The 23,405-nt window shown below is 42.6% G+C and overlaps 1 protein-coding gene across 2 annotated transcripts in view; it reads left to right on the top strand.

Moving 5' to 3' along the window:
• Positions 1-23,405, top strand: part of Tet1 (tet methylcytosine dioxygenase 1) — an 87,483-nt gene that overhangs the window by 43,224 nt on the left and 20,854 nt on the right. For both annotated transcript variants that reach the window (XM_070020966.1, XM_070020967.1), the window contains exons 3-5: positions 11,639-13,817; positions 18,884-18,968; positions 19,799-19,892. In XM_070020966.1, the coding sequence (XP_069877067.1) occupies positions 11,639-13,817; positions 18,884-18,968; positions 19,799-19,892 (2,358 nt within the window). The remainder of the gene's footprint in view (positions 1-11,638; positions 13,818-18,883; positions 18,969-19,798; positions 19,893-23,405) is intronic.

The following is a 23,405-nucleotide window of genomic DNA, read 5'->3' as shown; positions in this document are numbered from 1 at the left end:
TGACCCTGTAGGCACCCCAGGCCAATATGCAGAGTGAAATTCAATGTAAATAATCTAGATATGCCTTGTCTAAGGAAGTCTACCACTTTCAAGTAGCTAAGCATAATGAGGCTTTTTAAGTAGTGCGAGGTGACTTTTCCTAATGTTTATTGGAGATTCTTCACTTCCTGGTGTTAGCTAAGATGTTGTCTGCAGTCACATTTTGGTCTGAATTTCAGTCTTTATACATTCCCACTAATCACTTTTCTTTCTTCTTCTTTTTGTTTTTGCCAGTCCTGGGGCTTGAACTCAGGGCTTGGGCACTCACTGTTCCTGAGCTTCTTCGACTCAAAACTAGCATTCTACCACTTGAGCCACAGAGCCACTTCCAGCTGTTTCTGTTTATGTGGTGCTGAGGAATCGAACCCAAGGCCTCATGCATGCTAGGCATTCTACCACTAAGCCACATTCCCAGCCTTCACTTTCAAAATTTTTAAAGCAGGATTCTGTATAACCCCTCTCATTTTTGCAATAATACTTTTTTTCCCCACCATGGTAACTTGGCAGAGCTTTATTAAGTAAACAAGTTAGGTAACAAACGAACAGATAATAAAGCAGACAAACCAGGGGCGGGGGCACACTCTAGCAGAGTATGGGTGCTCTTGTAGAAACACAAAGACACAGACACAGATACACCACAAGGAGATATCCAGAGGGACACAGCAATAATTATTAAATGAAGCAATATGACAATTTTTAAATGTATTTTGTTCCTATGTAGGCTCACTGGGTTAACTTTAATCACTTGGCTTAAGTGTCCAATTTCTTCTCTGTAAAATCACTTTTTCTTTGTAATTAGTAAGTGTCTTGTGGTTATATACTGGAAAATAATAGAAATATCTGATTTTTATTTTTTTTCTAAATTTTATATGATGTTACTGGAACTTTCTTCCCTTCAAGTAGTTTGCGACCTTATTTACGTGATAAATATAAAGGTTTTTGCTTTGCTCTTCCTTTCTTCTTGCCTGCCTGCCTGCCTTCCTCTCTTGTTCTCTTTCTCTCTCTCTTACTATTTTTTAATGGTGAGTCTTTAAACTCTGTGTGGCATTAATGCGAGGCAAGTGCTTTACCACGGTCTGTCTCCAACCCTTCTTCCAGTTAACCCTTGAAATTAGAGTGCCTTGGTTTGGACATGGGTATAGGTGTGGTGTGCGGTGTATGGTGTGAGTCAGTACTGGGGCTTGACCTCAGGTCCTGGGCATTCCCTCTTACCTTTTTCACTGGCTCATTCCATACCTCCTCTTACATCTTTTTATGGAAATAAAAGTCTCATGGATTTTCTTGCTGAGGCTGTCTTCAAACCGTGATCCTCAGATCTCAGCCTCCTGGGTAGCTAGTATTGTAGGTGTGAGCTATTGTAGGCCTGAGTTTTACTGACTGTATCAGCCATGAGTGCTCACGCCTGGCAGAGCCTTTTGTTGGCTGTAATTAAGCAGACACCCAGCCTCCATGATTGATTTTTCTCAAGCTGAGTTGTTTGAATCAGTTTTCTTTTTTAATTGTTATTATAAAGATGGTGTACGGAGGGTTACAGTTACGTGAGTCAAGTGATGAGCACATTTCTTTATGGACAATATCACCCCTTCCCTAGCTCTCCCAGTTTTTCCCTCTCATCCCCACATACAAGTTGTATAGTTCATTTTCACCATAGTGCCTAGTGAGTACCAGTGTGCATTAGTTCACCCTTGAATCAGTTTTGCAAGTAAAATACCAAGAGGCCTTGGAGGTATTGCTTTCTTATTAATGTCCAAATATAGAGCATCTGCTGAGGCGCAGTCGTGCCGAACCTTGTGTCTCAGAAGTCCCTTTCCTTCCCATTGCTGTCATGTCCTTTGTTCACACAGCAGCATTGTTTAAGAACAGGCCAGAAAGAATGTTTGGCCACATTTCAGAGAGGTCCAGAATTAAATTTTAGGGGCAGTTCATAATTTTTTATAACTTATAAAAGAAAGGCAAGAGCCAGGTACCTGTGGCTCATGCCTGCAATTCTAGCTACTCAAGAGGCTGAGATCTGAGAATTGTGGTTCAAAGCCAGACTGGGCAGGAAAGTCCTCGAGACTCCAATAAACCACCAGAGAACTGAAAGTGGCACTGTGGCTCAAGTGGTAGAGTGCTCACCTTGAACTGAAGAGCTCAGGGACAGGGCTCAGGTCCAGAGTTCAAGCCCCACAACTGACAAAAAAGAAAAAAAAAAAAAAAGAGAGAGGTAAGAAAAATAAACAAGTAGCAGAAAATTGTCAGTGGACCCAGGCTAGGAAATGACAAATACAAAAAAGTACACTATTTTCATGAAACATCTTCTGCACTCAATGGTGTTGGTCTGTAACCATTCCCATATATGTGATTTTAAAATTTATTCTTTTTTTTTTTGTAACCACTGTCTGTGGGAACTATGGAATTCAAAATCTTTTTTTGGGGGGGGGGCAGTCGTGGGGCCTGAACTCTGGGCCTGGGCGCTGTCCCTCAGTTCTTCAGCTCAAGGCCAGCGCTCTACCACTTGAGCCACAGCGCCACTTCTGGCTTTTTTCTTTTTGCTTATGTGGTATTGAGGAATCGAACCCAGGGCCTTATGCATGCAAGGCAAGCACTCTACCACTGAGCCACCTTCCCAGTGCCAAAAATCTTTTTTTTTTTTTTTTAATGTTTTTTAATTCTGGCATTTCTTTTGCTGCTATTAAAGTTTGAACTCAATACCTCTACTTGCTAGGCTGGTACATCATCCTTGTGCCATAACTGTAGTTCAGCTTTTTGCTGGAATCTCTCAAGACTTTTCTGCCCTAGATGGAAGAAAAGACTGGAGTCCAGGTTGAGGGGGAAGAATGTTATGCGCAGAAGAAACATGATATGGGACCAGTGAGGCAGCCTGGAAACGCTTCAGTTTTTAATCAGATCTGGGAGAGGAAACAAGTAGTACATCTTTAGGTTCATTTTTGGCATCAATTTATGTGTCTGGTAGAAAAGAACCTTTCTTTCCTTTTTTCTTTCTCTTTCTCTCTCTGTTTTTCTCTCCCTTCCTTTTTCTTTTCTTTCTTTCCCTTCCTTCCTTTCTCTGTTTCTTTCTTAAAACAAATGTTGGAAAAAATGATACATTGAAATGAGACTAGGGCCTGAAAGTGTTGCTAAGCTAGTAGAGCACTTGCCAGAGGCCCTAAAAAAAGAAAAAAAAAGGAATGAGAGGAACTCTACTACTTTATTCTAAAATTGTATTTACCAATGAAGACAGAGTTGAGAAACACCCTTGGTTTATTCTATCATGGAAGGTGTTTCCTTTACATATTTTAAAAAATCTATTTGTGAATTTTTTGTTAACTATACCCTAGGATTTGGGGTATAGTTCAGTCATAGAAGGTGTACTTAGTATTCCCAAGACTCTCAGTTGTTGGATCCAAGTACAAAACTGAATTCATCACATGTAAACACTCAAAAATGTTAGTAAGGAATCCTGGTGCCGGTGGCTCACGCCTGTAATCCTAGCTACTCAGGAGGCTGAGATCTGAGGATCACAATTCACAGCCAGCCTGGGCAGGAAAGCCTGTGACCAAAAGAAAAAAAAAATTTAGTGAGGAGTTTTTTTTGCTGGTCTTGGGTCTTGAACTCAGAGCCTGTCCTTGAGCTTCTTCAATTAAAGCTAGAGTTCAACCACTTGAACCTCAGCTCTGCTTCTGGCTTTCTGCTGGTTACTTGGAAATAAGACTTTGATTAGACTTTGCTGTCCTGGCTGGCTTCCAACCTGTTGTGGTTTTTTTTTTGTCTGTGGTGGGGCCTGAACTTTGGGCCTTAGAGCTGTCCCTGAGCTCTTCAGCTCAAGGCAAGTGCTTTACCACTTGAGCCACAGTGCTACTTCTGGCTTTCTGTGTTTATGTGGTGCTGAGGAATTGAACCCTGTGCCTTATGCATGCAAGGCAAGCACTTTACCACTTAGCCACCTCAGATCTTAGACTCCTGGGTAGCTAGGATTGCAAGCATGAGCCACCAGCACCAAGCAATGAGGCCAAGTTTTTGTTTTTGCGCTCTGCCACTTGAGCCACAGCACCACTTCTGGTTTTCTGCTGGTTAATTGGATATAAGAGTCTCACGGCCTTTCCTACCTGGGCTGGCTTTGAGCCGTAATCCTCAGATCTCAGCCTCCTGAGGAATACAGGTGTGAGCCACCGGGGCCAGCTTTTTTTTTTTTTTTTTTTTTAACCAGTTCTGGGCTTTGAACTCAGGGCCTGGGCACTGTCTCTGAGCTTCTTTTGCTCAAGGCTAGCACTCTACCACTTGTGCCACACTGCTCCTGGCCTTTTCTGTTTATGAGGTACTGAGGAATTGAACCCAGTGGTTCATGCATGTGAGGCAAGCACTCTACCATTAAGCCACATGACCAACTCTAGTTTTTTTGTTTGTTTGTTTTTATTTTTATTTTTATTTTTTATTTTTGGTGGTCGGACTTGAACTTGAGGCCTGGGCAGTGTCCCTGAGCTTTGTTTTTCTCCCCCTCAAAGCTAGTGCTCTACCACTTTGAACCACAGCTCCACTTCTGTTTGTTTGTTTGTTTTTGTTTTGTTTTGTTTTGTTTTTTGTTCAGTCATAGGACCTGAACTCTGGGCCTGAGCGCTGTCCCTCAACTCTTCAGCTCAAGGCTAGCACTCTACCACCTGAGCCATGGCATCACTTCTGGCGTTTTCAGCTTACGTGGTGCTGAGGAATCCCAGGGCCTCATGCATGCAAGGCAAGCACTCTACCACTGAGCCACCTTTTAGCCCCCTCCACTTCTGGTTTTTAGTTGGAAATAAAAGTCTCATACACTTTCCTGCCCTGGCTGGTTTAGAATCAGGATCCTCAGATCTCAGCTACCTGAATAGCTAGGAATACAGGTGTAAGCCTTATTTTTTATTTTAATTTTTAAAAATTCATTTGTGAGCTGGGCACCAGTGGCTCAAGCCTGTAATCCTAGCTACTCAGGAGGTAGAGATCTGAGGATCTCGGTTCAAAGACAGCTCAGGCAGGAGAGTCCATGAGACTCTTGTCTACAATTAACCACCAGAAAACCAGAAGTAGTGCTGTGGCTCAAGTGGTAGAGTGCTTACCTTGAGTTGAAGAGCTGAGGGACAGCACCCAGGCCCGGAGTTCAAGCCCCACGACCAACCAAAAAAATATTCATTTGTGAATTTATTGTTAAGATAAATACCCATGGTCTGGATTGTAGTTCAGTCATAGAACATATACTTAGTATTCCCAAGGCTCTCAGTTGTTGGATCCTAGCACACATTAGAGGGATGGTAATTACAGTCTTTAGTTGTAAGCGGTTTATTTCAGTGTGGTGGAAGCTAAGTATTCCTGGAAAGTTTTGTTTTCTTAAGATAGGAAAGACTGAGTTTGTTATGGCCTATGAGGAAGGAGTCTGGAGGGAAAGATTTGTAGATCTTTAGTTTGGCTCCAGAGCGGTCTCTGATTATTTTTTTTTTTCTGTAAACACCTCTACATACAATCCTTAGTCAAGTGCTGATGATAAATGATGGTTGAATACTCACTAATCTTACAACTTTTGTTCTTAGAAAGCTGAGACAGAAGAAATAGACAGTTTTCTCTTTAAGAGGAAATACTGGAGAAACCAACCGGAGACTCTAGACTACTGAGACAGTGGGTACAGGGCTGTAGGGATGCTCCCTTGCCTTTTTTTTTTTTTTTTGGTGACTTGTGGAAGAAGCTAATTATCTGTTGGACTGCTCTGGGAACATTATCTTTGATCCTGAGGGAGAATTCCAGATGGAATGGCTTAAAACTGACGGATCCTGTTTTTGGTTTATCGTGGGGCCTGAACTCTGGGCCAGGATGTTGTTTCTCAGCTCTTCAGCCCAAGGCTAGTGCTCTACCGCTTGAGCCACAGCGCCACTTCCGTTTTTTTCTGCTTATGTGGTGCTGAGGAATCGAACCCAGGGCCTCATGCATGCAAGGCAAGCACTCCACCACTGAGCCACCTTCCCAGCCCCCAAATATGAAATCTTAAGGAACATTTAAACTGTTTTTGCCCAACAAAGTACTGATTGTTGAAGTTGAAGATCAAGTCTGTCTAGGCTGCTAAACTGGCCCTGCCTTAACAAACAAACAAGCAAGCAAACAAAGGTGTATGTATGTGTAATCTGGTGGAGGATGGAAGTGAAGTTCAGTGCTTTAACCTTGAACCTGAGTGGGATTGTCCTAGAAAAGGCCTGAGCTTCTTACAGTCTCAGGTAGAGCAGACTGACCTACAGAAACAATTCAGAGTTTAAAAGTAAAAACCCAGGAGAAACTGAGGCCTTTTCAGTGGAAAAGAAGTCTACAGAAAAAAGTTATGTCCCTGATGTTTATGATTGCTGAGGGCCAGAGCGCTGCCTTGAGTTTTTGTTTTGTTTTGTTTTGTTTTGTTTTTGCCCAAAACTAGTGCTCTCCCAGTAGATCCACAACTCTAATTCTGGCTCTGTGTGTGTGTGTGTGTGTGTGTGTGTGTGTGTGTGTGTGTGTGTGTGTGTGTGTGTGTGTGTGTGTGTGTGTGTGTGTGTGTGTGTGTGTGTGTGTGTGTGTGTGTGTGTGTGTGTGTGTGTGTTCAAACCAGGATCCTCAGTTCTCAGCCACTAGAGTAACTAGAATTACAGGCAATAGGCAAGAGCCTACAGAGCCCTGCTACAGCTTTTGACCCAAACCTCAATTTACATTTTCTTTCTGAAATTAACTTGGAGGATCTGGGATCCCTCCCTCTTTTAACTATCTATCTCTTTTTACCCACCTTTACTCCACCCTGAGTTAAAAAAGAATTTGTCTGGGTTCTGAGACCCCGTGGCTAGATGAGGGTGGAGTTTTGTTGGGGGTTACAAAGGAAAGATTAGAATAAAACCGCACTTGTGTGCGGTGTTCAGCAGACTCTGGAGGAGGAGAGCCAGCCGCCTCACGGAGCCTGACATGGTGAGTGCCTGTACTCCCTTGGTATTGCCTTTTTGTGGTTTGAAGTCCCACAAAGAGCTGAGTACAGAGACCTCAGAGTAGGCTGAGTTCATGGGCTATCAGGACAACCAAACCTCCCATGAGAGATGCTTTTTTGGCCCTCAGGAAGGAAAAGGAGTGTTGGATCAAGTCATTGGAAATTATGGTGCTGCTCTACAAATTTGCTCCCAAGATGAGGTTTGTTGTTCCTGGTTTTGTCCTGAATGTTTGCTTTACAATTCTCCTTAGGTAGAATTCATCTTTCTATGATTCTCTGTGTGTGTGTGTGTCCGTGGGTTTGTGTGTCCATCGGTCGTGGGGTTTGTACTCAGGGCCTGGTCTCCCTGTCCCAGAGCTTTTGTGCTCAAGGCTAATGTTCTGCCACCATGAGCCACAGCTCCATTTCTGGTTGTTGTTGTTTGTAATTAATTGGAGCTAAGAATCTCAGCTTACCTTCCTGATGGGTCTGGCTTTGAACTTCCATCCTCTGATCTCAGTCTCTTGAGTAGTTAGGGAGCCACCCATGCCCTGGTCTTGGTCTTTCTATTCAATATATACATATATACATACATACATGTATATATTGTATGTGTTTTTGCTTAATTGTGTGTTGGAGGGAAGGGTGCCCAAGAACTAATATATGCTAAGCCAAGGTACTTAGAAATGAGCTATGTAGCCCGGGGCCGGTGGCTCACGCCTGTAATCCTAGCTACTCAGGAGGCTGAGATCTGAGAATCGCGGTTCAAAGCCAGCCCGGGCAGGAAAGACCGTGAGACTCCTATCTCCAATAAACCACTAGAAAACCGGAAGTGGCACTGTAGCTCAAGTGGTAGAGTGCTCGCCTTGAGCTGAAGAGCTGAGGGACAGCGCCCAGGCCCAGAGTTCAAGCCCCACGACCGCCAAAAAAAAAAAAAAAAAAAAAAGAAATGAGCTATGTCACCATCAGCTGGACATTAATAATGGCATTATGGGACTGGGAAGGTGGCTCAGTGGTAGAGTGCTTGCTCCCTTGCATGCATGAGGCCCTGAGTTCAATTCCTCAGCACCACATAAGCAGAAAAGGCCAGGAGTGGTGCTGTGGCTCAAGTGGTAGAGCACTTGAGTTGAAGACCTGAGGAACAGCTCCCAGGTCCAGAGTTTAGCCCCCATGACCAATAAAAAAACAAACAAACAAACAAACAAAAAATAGTAATAATGGCATTGTGAATATGTACTATAATTGAATTTTTTTTCTTTTTGCCAATCCTGGGGCTTGAACTCAGGACCTGGACACTGTCCCTAAGCTTCTTTTACTCAAGTCTAGCATTCTACACTTGACCCACAGACCATTTCAGCTTTTTCTCTTTATGTGGTACTGAGGAATGGAATCCAGGGCTCCATGCATGCTAGGCAAGCACTCTACCACTAAGCCACATTTCCAGCCCTGAATAATTGCTTTTTTTGTGTGTGCTAGTACCAGTGTTTGAGCTTGGGCCTTGCATTCTTATTCATGACTGGCTACCATTTGAGCCATGCTTCTAGGATATAAGCACCTGTAAGAATTTTTTTTTTTTTTTTTGGCTAGTCCTGGGACTTGAACTCAGGGTCTGGGCACTGTCCCTGAACTTGTTTTTCTCCAGACTAGCACTCTACCACTTCTGGACTTTTCTGTGTATGTGGTACTGAGGAATTGAACCCAGGGCTTCATGCATGTGAGGCAAGCACTCTATCAGCTAAGCCACATCCCAGCCCTCATGCTTATTTTTATTTCTTACTTTTTATTGTTATTATTAGGTAGTTATACAAAGGGGTTACAATTCCTTAAGTCAAGTTATGAGTACAATGCTTCTTGGTCAATGTCAGCCCTTCCATCTTTTCCCCTCATTTTCCTCCTCCTCTCCCTACCTTCAAGTTACATAGTCATTGAATACCATGACTTCATTTGCTTACCCTTGGTCCATTCATCCTTCTCCCCCTCCCCCCCCAAGCATGTTTCCACTTCCTGGTATTCATTTTGATAAACTGTATTTTAGTTCTTCAGAGGAGTTATAACTTTAGATCCTATCCCTAAGAATACCCTTGTTTATTTAGCCCTTTTGTGTAAATGCATATAGTCCTATGTATTATCATGCCTAGTTGCATTTTTATTTTCTTATTTACTCATTATTCATTTTTACTTTTTCCTTTTGCTGGTCCTGGGGCTTGAATTCAGAGCCTGGGCCTGTCCCTGAGTCTTTTCTTTTGCTCAAGGCTAGTGCTCTACCACTTGACACAAAGCTTCACTTCTGACTTTGTGGTGATTAGTTGGAGATATGTCTCCTGGGCTTTACTGCCCAGACTGGCTTTGGACTGGGATGCTCAGGTCTTAGCCTCCTGAGTAGCTAGGATTACAACAGGCATGAATCACTGGTGCCCAGCATTCACAATTTTTTTTTTTTTTTTTAATTTCCAGTCCTAGGGTTTGAACTCAGGGCCTGAGCACTGTCCCTGAGCTTCTTTTGGCTCAAGGTTAGCACTCTGCCACTGCACCACAGCACCACTTACGGCTTTTTATGTTTATATGGTGCTGAGGAATGAAACCCAGGGCTTTGTGCATGCTAAGCAAGTATTCTAACTCTGAGCCACCTTCCTAGCCCACAAACTTAAGGGGGCTGGGGGGGGGGGAGATGGAAGAATGGAGGGAGGGTGGGAGAGAGTGTATGTTTGTACGTGTGTACACAGGCTGGTCCTGGGTCTTGAACTCAGGGCCTCAGTGCCATTCTGAGTTTCTTTTGCTCAAGGCTCTACCACTTGAGCCACAGCATCACTTTCAGCTTTTTCCTGAGTATTTATTGGAGATCAGAGTCTCATCTACTTGCTGCTCAGAGTTGGCTTTGAATCAAAATCCTCAGATCTCAGGCTCCTGAGTAGCTAGGATTACAGGTGGGAGCCACTAGGACCTGGCTGCATTTGTTGTTGTGGTGCTTGAACAGGGCATATGCCCTGTCTCTGAGCCAATTTGTGCTCAAGGCTAGAGCTCTACTACTTGAGCCACAGTGGCCACTTCCTGTTTTTGAGTGGTTAATTGGAGATAAAATTCTCTTGGGGATTTTTCTGCCCTGGCTGGCTTGGAACAGAAATACTCAGATCTCAGTTTTCTGAGTAGCTAGGATTACAGGTGAAAGCCTGTAATCCTGTCACTTATTTATCTCTTTATTTCTTTATCTATTTGTCTATTTATTTGTCAGTTATAGGGCTTGAACTCAGGGCCTGGGCCCTGTCCCTGAGCTGCTTTTGCTCAAAAGTAGCACATTACCACTTGAGCCACAATGCCACTTCCAGCTATTTCTGTTTATGTGGTACTGAGGAAACCAGGCCTTCACTCATGCTAGGCAAGCACTCTGCCACTAAGACACATTCCCAACCCCTTTAATTTACTTTGTAAAAGACCTACCTACCTGGCTTTTTGTATCATAGAACACTCATTAGGATAAAGCTTACCTTTCAAATCCTTTTTCATCTACAAGCATTTCCCCTTTAAAAATTTTCCAGTAGCATCCTTATCAAGTCCTGTGTACTATAGGGAAGTCAGTGAAGGCAGAAAATTAGATCTCTTAAAATGAGCATTTTTTTTTTTTTTTTTTGTCGGCCGTGGGGCTTGAACTCTGGGCCTGGGCGCTGTCCCTCAGCTCTTCAGCTCAAGGCGAGCGCTCTACCACTTGAGCTACAGCGCCACTTCCAGTTTTCTGGTGGTTTATTGGAGATAGGAGTCTTACGGTCTCTCCTGCCCGGGGTTGGCTTAGAACCGCGATCCTCAGATCTCAGCCTCCTGAGTAGCTAGGATTACAGGCGTGAGCCACCAGTGCCTGGCTTAAAGCTGGGCGTCAGTAGCTCATGCCTGTAATCCTAGCTACTCAGGAGGCTGAGGGATGAGGGTCTTGGTTCAAAGCCAGCCCAAGCAGGAAAGTCTTTGAGACTCTTTTCTCCAATAAATTATTCAGAAAAAGCCAGAAATGGCATTGTAGCTCAAGTGATGGAGTGCTAGCCTTGAGCAAAAGGAGTCCAGGGACATCATCCAGGCTGAGTTCAAGCTCCAGGACTGGCAAAAGAAAAAAAAGAGTGTTTTAGCCACATTGAGACACAGAGGTTCCTCATAGGATTTGGGGGGCTCAGGGACTATATTTTGGTGGCAGATGCCTCCCTGCAGAGAGACAGTTCTTTCTCCTGCTATGGTAGTGGCAGCATGTCACCGGACTGTTTGGTCCCGTTGGGCATTCAGCTTTCTGGTGCTCTGGTTGTCCAAATATGATATAGACTACTCCTTTGGATTACCAACATCTGTCTTCGTGGGAACTTAACCGTCTTTGGCCAGTATTCCATATTCCTTTTTGCAAATAATTGGGCTGACCTCTGTCTCAATATTTTTGTTGTTGTTTCATTTGATTTTGTTTTTAAATATCAAAGGCCAAATTGAACACATCTTTTAGTGGAGGCTGGAGACTGACCTTTGTTTCAATACCCCATAGTGACTATCTGATACTGACTGGCATTCTCAGTAGTGTTCATGCATCTCTAGAATCTAGAAGAGTAGAAGTAGCCTCAGTAACCATTGTGTCCACAGAGGCCTCACATTTAAGTAATATTGCATTAAGTGGTATTTATTTCTATTTAGATGATCAGTAGTCGCTTCCATATTTTACAGGCAGAGCTTGACAAGAAATTAGTAAATGGCCCCGAGTCAGAATCCATGGAAAACAGCAAATGTGGTCATGGGGAAGAACAAAGATTGGATCTGAATGCAGCTCCCCCTGAAAATGTAACTCAAAATGAAGGAAGCATGACAGGTATTGAGGTGGAGAAATGGACAGAAAACAAGAAGGCACATTTAACTGAGCAGGTCAAAGGAGACTTTAGTTCCCCTATAACAGAAGCTGAAAACTCAAGAAACTCTAAAGATGACCAGAAACCAACTGAATCTTCCAAATTATTTGCACACACCGTTAGAAATGGCATTGAAAATGTACACTATATCCCAGCTGAGACAAATGCATCATTTAACAAATTCAACTTTGAAGAATTGGACAAAGCATTGGAAAACCATTCCTTCAAATTCCTGACAGACACTGCCAACCATAACAAGGCCATAAGCCCTATTGCTTCTGGTGCAAGCAACGATCATCTCAAGGATAGTCAAGTGCTAATCTTACAGAAACCTGGCTTTAACAACACATCTGAGGATTCTGCAAACTTAAATATTCATACTACTTCAGTGAGAGAAGTTGAACAATCTCAAACACCTGAGATTAAACCACATAAAGAACCAAAAGATGGATCTCCAGTTCAACCAAGTCTTCTCTCCCTAATAAAAGATAGGAGATTAACTTTGGAGCAAGTGGTAGCTATAGAGGCTCTCACTCAACTCTCAGAAGCCCCATCTGAGAGTTCCTCACCATCAAAGTCTGAAAAGGATGAAAGAACCGCTCAGAGAACAGCTAGCTTGCTGAATAGTTGTAAAATCATCTTAAGTTCTGTAAGAAAAGACCACCCAGTCCCCATTACTCAAGGAGAGACACAAAGAACTCATCACAGTCCATCTTTGGAAAAGCAGAGTTCATGCAACACAGTATACAATGGCCACAGTACCCTATACAAGTCACATATCAATTCAGCTACTTATGAAGTATTCAGAAAGCCACAGGAGCATTCCAAAATCAAAAATGTTGTATCTTTTTTAACACCCAAATCAAATTCATCCCAAATTGATACCAATAAAAATGTTGGAGGTGGAGATACCCTTGAAGATGGTTCTAAGGCTTTGTCTCCGTTGCCACAAATTAATAAATGGGGACATTACAACTTGTTATTGAACAGTAGCAAAAATTTGAATTCACATAACCCATCATGTCAAAATGTATCCCATAGTCAAATTGAGGAAGATGTGGCAACACAATTAACACAACTGGCCTCGATCATTAAATGCAATTATGTAAATCCAGAGGACAAGAATGTTGAAACTGCACCAACAAACATTGTTACATATAAAGTACAGGAGAAAGAGCTGAAAGAAGAGAAACCAACTTTAAGTGTACAAAATCATCATGGTTTATCATCTGTAAAGCCAAAGAGCACAACTCAGAAGAAAGCAAAGTCTACTCAGTCAAGAGATCGAAAGAAAAAGTCCACAGTCCTCAACGCTCAAGAAAATGGCCAAAAGAATCAGGAACAGTTAGCAAATGAATATAATAAGTTGCATGACATTTGGATGGCATCCAAATTTCAAAGATTTGGACAGTTTGGTCCACATGATTTTCCTCTTTTGGGAAATACTCTTGCCAAAGAATGGAAACCACTGATTCAAACTGGTTCAGCCGGAAAACGTAAATTATTTCTCCCACTTTCTCAGATTAAATTCAAGCGATATTGTCAATTAAGCCAGGAAGAAATGAAGATTGAACCATTGGACTCATTCCCAAATCATCTCCAGACAGAGTCCAAGGGGCAAGCATTTACAGACAAAGTTGGTAATTCTCAGGTACAGTCAATGGTGAATGTCAATCAGAAAATTCTTCCTTGGCCTCCATCCTCCTCGTCTATCCAATGTGAGAATGTGATGGAGAGTGATAAGGAAACACAGTTCCAACATGGTGGGACTCCAGAGGCGTGTCTGCCCACATTGCCTGGTGAGATCCTTTTAGCTGACCCAGAACCAGTTCTCAGGAATGTGAATGTAGTAAGTTCAGGTGTAGTTAGTAGTAAGAGCAAAGAGGAGGTCCATTCATCTAGTGTTGGAGCTACAGAATCTGCCATGGTCTCCATGAATAAACGGAAAAGAAATACGGGGCCTCCGGTCAAAGATGAAGGGCCAGATTGCAACTGTCAAGGTAAGTTCTTGTGTGGAATGACCACCTTTTGTGGCATTACTACCCCTTTCTATTCTGTTACAATGAGCTAAGGAGTACTCTACCTAATTTTCTGTGGCACTTTTTTTTTTTTTTAATATTCCTTATGCTCATTAAAAGGGAAATTTCAGCAGATTTGGAAAAACAGGTAATCTTCCCAATGTAGAAAATACACTGATGTCTCAAGACAAAGTGAAGTTTATTGGCCTTGCCAATAAACAGAATAATAATAAACAGATAAACCAAAAAACCAATATGTAATAATAAACCAGTAAACAGAATTTTAATCTATATAAGAATCATTGATTTTGGGGGCTGGGAAGGTGGCTCAGTGGTAGAGTGCTTGCCTTGCAAGCATGAGGCCCTGGGTTCAATTCTTCAGTACCACATAAGCAGAAAAAGCTGGAAGTGGTGCTGTGGCTCAAGTGGTACAGAGCTAGCCTTGAGCTGAAGAGCTTAGAGACAGCGCCTAGGCCCAGAGTTCAGGCCCCACTACCAACAACAAAAAAAAAAATCATTGATTTTTATGTGTGGAATAGAACAAATAATAGAGTGAATGTAAACATTGTTACAACTTAATTAACAAGTATCTAGAATTAGCATCCTAATCAAGAGCTGGAACTCTTAAGACTTGCTTTATAAAACTTGATTTCCTATCTCAATACTACTACAAGTAAGTGCTAGTCATTGACTGGTTTCTAATCAATGTTTTAATACAGTGTGTCTTAGGAATAGTCATTAAAATTTAGAAACTAGTTGTGTGTGTGTGTGTGTGTGTGTGTATGTGTGTATGTGTATGTGTGTGTGTGTGTGTGTGTGTTGTAGGGCTTGACCTCATCTGTCCCTAAATTTTTGCTCAAGGCTAGTGCTGTCACTTTGAGCCACAACTCCATTTCTAGTCTTCTGTTGGTTGATGGGAGATAAGAATCTCATAGACTGGGCTGGGAAAAGTGGCTCAGTGGCTCAGTGGTAGAGTGCTTGCCTTGCATGCCTGAGACCCTGGGTTCGATTCCTCAGCACCACATAAGCAAAAAGAAAAAAAAAAAAAAAAGAATCTCACAGACTTTATTGTCCTGGCTGGCTTTGAATCTCAGTCCTCAGATCTCAGCCTCCTGAATAGCTAGGATTACAGGTGTGAGCCACCAGTGCCCAGCCTTTTTAGAAACTGGTTCTATCAAAGTTTTACAAGCCCCACAAAATTTTTATGGGGTAAAGATTCTCTTGACTTCTGATTAGTCACTGTCCATACTCAAGTTACATAAAACACACAAATACAAGAAAAAAAATCTGACATTAGGGAAATCAAATACATTGTGTCATTAAGGTTTGCCATGCAGCTTTTTTTTTGGGGGGGGGGTCAGTCGTGGGGGCTAAACTCTGGGCCTGGGCGCTGTTCCTCAGCTCTTCAGCTCAAGGCTAGCACTCTACCACTTGAACCACAGAGCCACTTCCAGCTTTTTTCTGTTTATGTGATGCTGCTGAGGAATCGAATTCAGGGCCTCATGCATGTGAGGCAAGCACTCTACCACTGAGCCAACTTCCCAGCTCCCTTTGCAGCTTTTATAACCTTTATTTCAACTGAAATAGGATGGAATTTGTCAAGTGTTTTAAACCCCTTCTCAATAGACTTAATTAGCCTAACAGTAAGTTAAAGTAGGGCTCAAATCACAAAGAAAAAAAGGTGAAAAAGATGGTTAAAAAATAAATAAAATAAAATTACAGCCAGGCCTACTGATATACACCTCAAATTCTAGCTCATGAATAGGAAGAAAGAAGGTGAGTTCAAGGCCAGCCTGAACTACCTAGACTATGTGTTTTTCCCTCCAACTAAACAAAGGACAGGCCTTTTATACTAACACCAAAATTTCTAGAGTAGTAGTAAGAGCAGGGGATATGGTTCAAATGGTACAGCAGCATCTTCTAGCCCCATATATGAGGCCCTGAGTTCAAAGTCTTGCCTGGGTTCAAAGTTTAACATCAACCTTTTCCTCTTTCCTTAAAGAGAAAAAGACATCCAGAATGGATAGTTAAAGAATAGTTTGGGCTGGCACCAGTGACACACACCTGTAATCCTAGCTACTCAGGAGGCTGAAATATGAGGATTGTAGTTCAAAGCCAACCCAGACAGGAGAGTCCATGAGGAAACCAGAAGTGGCACCATGGCTCAAGTGGTAGAGTGCTCGCCTTGAGCTGAAGAGCTCAGAGAAAGTGCTCAGGCCCAGAGTTCAAGCCCCATGACCAATCAAAACAGACAAACAAAAAAAGGATACTTTGGAAGAATAAAAGTCTATTCTGACTTTTAGACAACAGTATTATACTGAGTTTTATAGTTTTAATACAAGGTTCAGTCGATATTCATATGTGTTTCCATTCCTTGCTTCTCTTTCCTCTGCAGGTTTTCAGGCTATCTTGTATCAGGATCCATGGGTAGGCTCTTTCAGGAACAGCACACAGTCTACAAGTGCTCACAGTGTACTTACTGAGTGGAGCTGAGTTGGCGCAGTATAGAGGTTCTTAGACTAGGGAGAAAAAAATGCTCATAACGATGAAGGTCTCCATTCTGCAACTGTTCCTACAAGTGTGGTGCTTGGCCATGCCTTTGACATGTTAGCTTCACATCATCCCTACAAAGGGAGGGCTTCTTTTCCTTTTATATAAATTTACAAACCGGTACCGGTAGACAGGCGATGTTAAGGCTAAACTTGCTATCCCCACCCTCTGGCTTCAAAAATCTAAACACTTTCTTATGCATATCTTTTACAACTGAAAAGACTACCTTCAATTCCAAATGAGTATCCCAGAGCTACTCTAGTTTTCTTATGTAAATAGTTCTAATAGATGATTGTCCCTTCAAAATCCTTTCCTCAAACTGAGTAGCTATAGTGTATCCAGCCAGATATTAAAGATCAAAATTGAATACTTGTAGTGGAACCAGAAGTTTGTTTTTGTTTTTTTTGTTTTTTGTTCGAACCCAGGGCTTCATGCATGCAAGGCAAGCACTCTACCACTGAGCCACCTTCACAGCCCCCAGAAGTACTTTATACACTCTTTACTTCTGGTTTGGGTACCGGTACCTGGACTTGAACTCTCAGGTTTTTCTGCTCTGTCATTTAAGCCCTAAGTCCTAAGATTCCTTTAATCATTGTATATATACATTTTGTGTTGTAAGGGTAGAAGAGAAGCTAAAAGGTAACTTCTCAAGGAGAACCATCATATCTGAAGACAAAAGCTTTCCTTGGAGTGGAAACACTAATAACCTCTCTATATTAGAGTAATTATACCTTGAGTGGGCTTTTTATTGACATTTTAGACTTCATACTGCTTTGTTACAGGGAGACTATCTAGTGCTTTTTTTTTTTTTTTGGTCCAGTCTGAACTCTGGGCCTGGGCGCTGTCCCTCAGCTCTTCAGCTCAAGGCTAGCGCTCTACCACTTGAGCCACAGCGCCACCTCTGGCTTTTTTCTTTTTGCTTATGTGGTGCTGAGGAATCGAACCCAGGACCTCATGCATGCAAGGCAAGTGCTCTACCACTGAGCCACCTTCCCAGCCTATCCCTATCTAGTGCTTTTGAGGAATATACAACATCCCAAGCCTTTGCCCACTAGATCTCAGCAGAGAAGTGGGGGGGGGGGGGGGGCGGGTCCTGGAGCTTGAAATAAGGGCCTGAATACTGTCTCTGAACGTACGTGTGTGTGTGTGTGTGTTGATAGTGGGTCTTGAACTCTGGGCCTGGGTGCTGTCCCTGAGCTCTTCAGCTCAAGATGAGCACTTGAGCAACTGTACCACTTAGCACCACTTCTGAGTGGTTTATTGGAGTTAAGAATCTTATGGGCTTTTCCTCCCCTCCTGGCTTTGAACTGTGATCCTCAGATCTCAGCCTCCTAAGTAGCTAGGATTACAGGCGTGAGCCACTGATACCCAGCTCTCTGAACATTTTTGCTCAAGGCTAGCACCTTACCACTTGAGCCACAGCTCTATTTTAGGTTTTTTTGGTGTGGTTAATTGGTGATAAGATCCTCATGGACTTCCCTGCCCAGGCTGGCTTTGAGCTTCACTCTTCAGACCTCAGCTTCCTAAGTAGCTAAGGTACCAGTTGAGAGCCACCAGAATCCAGCTAGCAGAGAACTTTTAATATTTTTAGATATATTGTTCTCTGATAACTTTTTCTTGGTGGTGGTAGTGGTGGTGGTTGTGGGACTTGAACTCTAGGCCTGGGCTCTATCCCTGAGCTTTTTTGTTCAAGTCTAGCGTTCTACCAATTTGACCCATTCTAGTTTTCTGGTGGTTAACTGGAGATAAGAGTCTCACGGATTTTCCTTCCCAGGCTGGCTTTAAACAACCTCCTGAGTGGCTAGGATTACAGGTGAGAGCCACCTGTACCCAGTTTGGATAACTTTTGAATTTGCACCTCCATCATTGACATTTAATTAAATTAATTTATTTACTTATTTTAATTGAGCAGTTGCATGAGGGGTATCAATTCTGTGGGGTTTTGTGTGTGTGTGTGTGTGTGTGTGTGTGTGTGTGTGTGTGTGTGTGTGTGTGTGTGTGTTTTGGTCGTTCGTGGGGCCTGAACTCTGGGCCTGGGTGCTGCTCTTCAGCTCAAGGCTAGCGCTCTACCACTTGAGCCACAGCGCCTCTTCCAGCTTTTTCTGTTTATGTGGTGCTGAGGAATCGAACTCAGGGCCTCATGCATGTGAGGCAAGCACTCTGCCACTGAGCCACCTTCCCAGCCCACAATGCTTCTTAATCATTGATCATTGTCACTTCTTCCATCCTCGACCCCCCCCACCCCGCACCTGCCCTGCATCACTCTCCAATGAACTTTTTTCTTTTTAAATAGGAGATGAGAGAATAAACATCCACCCTCTAAAATACTTGTGTTTGTCATGGTTGTTGGAGGAAGAAAGACTGGAACAAGTTGTATGATAGGACCTGTTATCTTTGACTGTAATTCTCAAAAGTGGCCAAAATGCTGTGCATCTCCTCCTTGTCCTCATGCAATTTTCTAAAAGCTTAGGGATCTAATCATCTCATTTCTTCTACAGGGAAACAAAAGGACAAAGGGCCATATTACACACATTTGGGGGCAGGACCTGATGTTGCTGCTATCAGGACACTCATGGAGACTAGGTAAGGAAACATGATCCCCTCCCTGTTCATCCTTCCTCACTGAGTACCTGGCTCACTAAAGGTCAGTTCTTTTCGGGAATGGAGTGTGATTTGAATGTTGTTTAGGGCCCAGGAAGTAAGAAAGCTGGCCAGGTGTCCTAACTTTCCCATGAGGTCTTGGGATTCATTCAACAAATTCCTCTCAAGGAAGGAAAGGCTCTTTGAGGAATTCAAGGGAACTTTCTTTTATATAAGTGCTATGGTAGGAATAGTTCAAATGATCATTTCCAGCAAGCACTATCTTCCTCTTTATGTTCTGTCCCTAGCTATTAAGGTCTTTAAGGATAAGGATAAGAACTGAATAACAAATTACCTGCCACACAAAAGCAAACTTTAATTTTTGATCTTTTTGTAGATGTGTGTGTGTGTGTGCGCGCGCGTGTGTGCGCCCACGCGTGCATGCGTGCACCCGTGTGTGCGTGCGTGCAGATATTGGGGATTGTTGAACTCAAGGACCTGAGCATTGTCTCTTAGCTTTTTGCACTCCAGGTTGGTGCTCTACTACTTGAACCAGAGTTCAACTTCTGGCTTTTTGGTGGTTAATTGAAGATAAGAGCCTCATGGACTTCTGCAGAGGCTGACTTTGAATCTCATCCTCAGATCTCAGCTCTTTAATACTTAGGATTACAAGCATGAGCCACTATAGTCTAGCAAAAACAAATTTAACAAAAGTAAATTAGGAATAGTTTTTGAACTTTTATTCATTTCTCCTTTTGTATCTTAAATGTTGAAAGCTAAAGGTTTCAGGTATGTATTGCAATAATTTAGTACTTTTCTTCCACTGTACTTAGGTATGGCCAACAAGGAAAGGCAATAAGGCTAGAAAAAGTAGTGTACACAGGCAAAGAAGGAAAGAGTTCTCAGGGGTGTCCAGTCGCTAAGTGGGTAAGTATTTGTAAAGGCTTGATTATCATTCTTTTCCTTTAAATCAATTTGAGAAGTAGCAATATACTCATGGAGAGATGATATAAAAGCAGAGTTTCCTTGCTCTGGTTTTGCTTTTGGTGGTAGGCACACACTTTTACAATGTTTAAACATGCAATTTTTATCATAGACAATATGTTATAGTTTTTCCCAGTTGTCCTTCAGGGCTGTTTTTACCTTCTGTTTCTGTGGTTTCTCACATTTACTAAAAAAAATTGTTCTCATAGATTACATGTCTCTTTATTTTTCTTGTATATCTGGTGGAATGAACTGCTGCTGCTGCTGATTCTTCCTCCTCTTCCTCCTCCTCCTCCTCCTTCTTCTTCTTCTTCCTTCTTTTTTTGCCAGTCCTGGGGCTTGAACTCAGGGCCTGGGCAATGTCCCAGAGATTCTTTTGTTCAAAGCTAGCTCTACCACTTGACCCCACAGCACCACTTCTGGTTTCTGTTGTTCTGAGGAATCAAACCCAGACTTCATGTATGCTAGGCAAGCACTCTACCACTAAGCCACATTCCCAGCCTGGATTGAGTTTCTGAAAATACTGCTGCTAGTCCAATAGACCAACTCTGATTTTATGTTGTGTGGGAGCTAGGGGTCTTTTTCTTCTCTCTCTCTCTCTCTCTCTCTCTCTCTCTCTCTCTCTCTCTCTCTCTCTCTCTCTCTCTTCTCACTTTACCCTTTTAAGCAACAATCATTCCATGGTTTTCTAATTAACAAGCTTGTCTTGGGATAAAACATTTAAGCTGAAAATTGAATCTTGGCATGGTGGTGTATGCCTGTAGTCTCTGATTCTCATGTATAACCTATCTCTTTGTGGCTGAGACAAGGGAATCACTTGAGTCCACAAGTTTAAGGCCAACCTTGGAACCTAGAGAACTTGTATCACAAAGTAACAGATAGCCCAAGTGTGCAAATTAAAATACTCTCAAAGAATGAAAGGAGCAGAGGCTTTTTCTCAGCATTAAGTACAATGTCTGGGTTCAAGGAAAAGGGCACCTCTTTAAAAAAAATAGTGTCACTGCTGGGTACTAGTGCCTCACACATGGAATCCCACCTATTTAGAAAGCCAAACTAGTTCCAATTAACCAGCCAAAAAGCCAGACTGGAGGCATGACTTAAAGGGTAGAGTGCTAGCTATGACCTGAGCAAGAGCAGCGAGCTCTGAGTTCAGACTTCAGTACTGGTATACAAACAAACACACACATGCACACACACACACACATGAACACACGCACACACATGCTCACACACACATGAACACATGCACACATGTCAGAAGAATTCAATGGAGTTAAAGCAGGAATGGAACTAGCTGAGGATAAAAGAACATGCAGAGATAAGGGAATGGTTTTTCAGACCATAGAAAGGAACTCAAAATTCTTCTCTATGAGCAGCATGAAACCTTTGAGATGTTTGAGATAGGGACATGGTAGCTGGATTCTAAATCATATTCTATGGAATGAACTGATCAAATCTGTGTGCATAATCTGTTGAACCAGAATACACCAAAATATAGCAACTTGGGATAAAAAATACTCCATCACACAGTTTTGTGGGTTTGGGATGCAGATCAGCTGAGTGGGTGCTTGTGAGATCACTGTCTGGAGGAGGGAGCTGACTTACAGTGTCACTTCTAGGCTCCTTGTGGAAGGCCATAGGTATTTGGTCGCTGTTGCCTGTAGCCTTAATTCCATTTCAGTACTATTGGAATGTTTCCATGACGTAGTAGCTTGTTTTCCCCCAGAAGCAGTGAGTCACAAGGCCAAGAGGAGGATCACAAATTTGAAGCCAGTTCCTCAGTGGCATTTGGATCACTTCTGAGTTCAGTTATGCTGACTTTGGGAAATAGCCATATTCAGTTTTTGCTAATAATTTTGTGAGATAACCACTTTTACAGTTCTTATATTCAATGTACAATATAAAGATTCTCCACATGTTTGCCAATCCTTGATACTTAGTACTTTTTAACTCCCTGGAGTAAAAAATAAATAGGAAAATTGCCATCCCAACCCTCGCTGCCCTTGGGAACTGAATTCAAGGCCTCTAGTATGCTAGATAAGTAAGCCGTCTACCACTAAGTCATGTGACATTCCCTTTCATCTTGACAATGGTTAAGATGTTTTTAGACACAGTTGGCATTAATGTTCAAAGTCTTATTGCTTGAGCCTCCTGAATCCTGGGTTTGCAGAATTGGGACCACCATGGTAACTTCATTAATTTTTCCATAATGATTGTACCATTTGGGGCTCCTATCAGCATCTGTAATACTATAAATTGTTTTTCTTTGTTGGGCAACTCATATTGTTGAACACATTTTTACATGTTTCTCATAGGTTTCTGTTGTGAAGTGCTTGTGGTTTTGTTTGGCTGATTTTCTATCTTGGAAATGTTTTACCTGCTCCAGGATGCTGGGCGCTGTACCAATGGCACCAAGCTTTTTTTTTTTTAAGCTGAGGTTAGTTATACAGGCAGGTTTCACTGTTACATTTTGTCTTTTTGTTTTGTTTTTGTTTTTGTTGGTCGTGGGGCTTGAACTCTGGGCTTTTGCGCTGTCCCTGTGCTCTTCAGCTCAAGGCGAGTGCTCTACCGCTTGAGCCACAGCACCACTTCTGCTTTTTTTTTTTTTTTTTTTGGGTCCAGTCATGGGGCCTGAACTCTGGGCCTGGGTGCTGTCCCTCAGCTCTTCAGCTCAAGGCTAGCACTCTACCACTTGAGCCACAGCGCCACTTCCGGCTTTTTTTTTCTTTTTGCTTATGTGGTGCTGAGGAATCGAACCCAGGGCCTCATGCATGCAAGGCAAGCGCTCTACCACTGAGCCACCTTCCCAGCCCCTCACTACTGCTTTTCTAGCGGTTTATTGGGGATAAGAGTCTCACGAACTTTCCTGCCTTGGCTGGCTTTGAACCACGATCCTCAGATCTTAGCCTCCTGAGTAGCTAGGATTATAGGTGTGAGCCACCGGCACCCGGCTGCATTTTGTCTTTTTATTTTCCTTTATTTCATTTATTTCTTTGCTAGTACTGGAGCTTGAACTCAAGTCTGGGTGCTGGCCCTTACCTTTTTTTTTGTTTTTGCTCAAGGCTGGCACTTTTTTATTCCTGCTCCTGGATCTTGAACTCAGGGCCTACATGCTGCCCATGAGTTCTTTTGCCCAAGGCTAGTGCTCTACCACTTTGAGCTGTAGTGCCACTTGGAATTGTCTGGTGGTGAATTGGAGATAAGAGTCTCATGAATGTTCTTGCCCTGGTTGGCTTTGAACCCGAATCCTCAGATCTCAAGCCTCCTAAGCAGCTAGGATTGTAGGAGTGAGCCACCGGTGCCCAGCTAAGGCTGGTACTCTTTTTTTTTTTTTTTTAATTGTTGTTTTAGAGGTGATATACAGCATATTACTTTTACACGGGTCAGGTACTAAATACATTTCCTTCCTTTTGCATAGCATTATCTGTCCCTCATTCTCTCCCATTCCCTCTCTGT

This window comes from Dipodomys merriami, unplaced genomic scaffold (genome assembly GCF_024711535.1).
Source record: "Dipodomys merriami isolate MVZ:Mamm:240054 unplaced genomic scaffold, mDipMer1.0.p SCAF_14, whole genome shotgun sequence".
In the NCBI taxonomy this organism is placed as follows: domain Eukaryota; kingdom Metazoa; phylum Chordata; class Mammalia; order Rodentia; family Heteromyidae; genus Dipodomys; species Dipodomys merriami.
The sequence above is the reverse complement of the archived record's forward strand: the minus strand, read 5'-3'. Positions and strand labels throughout refer to the sequence as shown.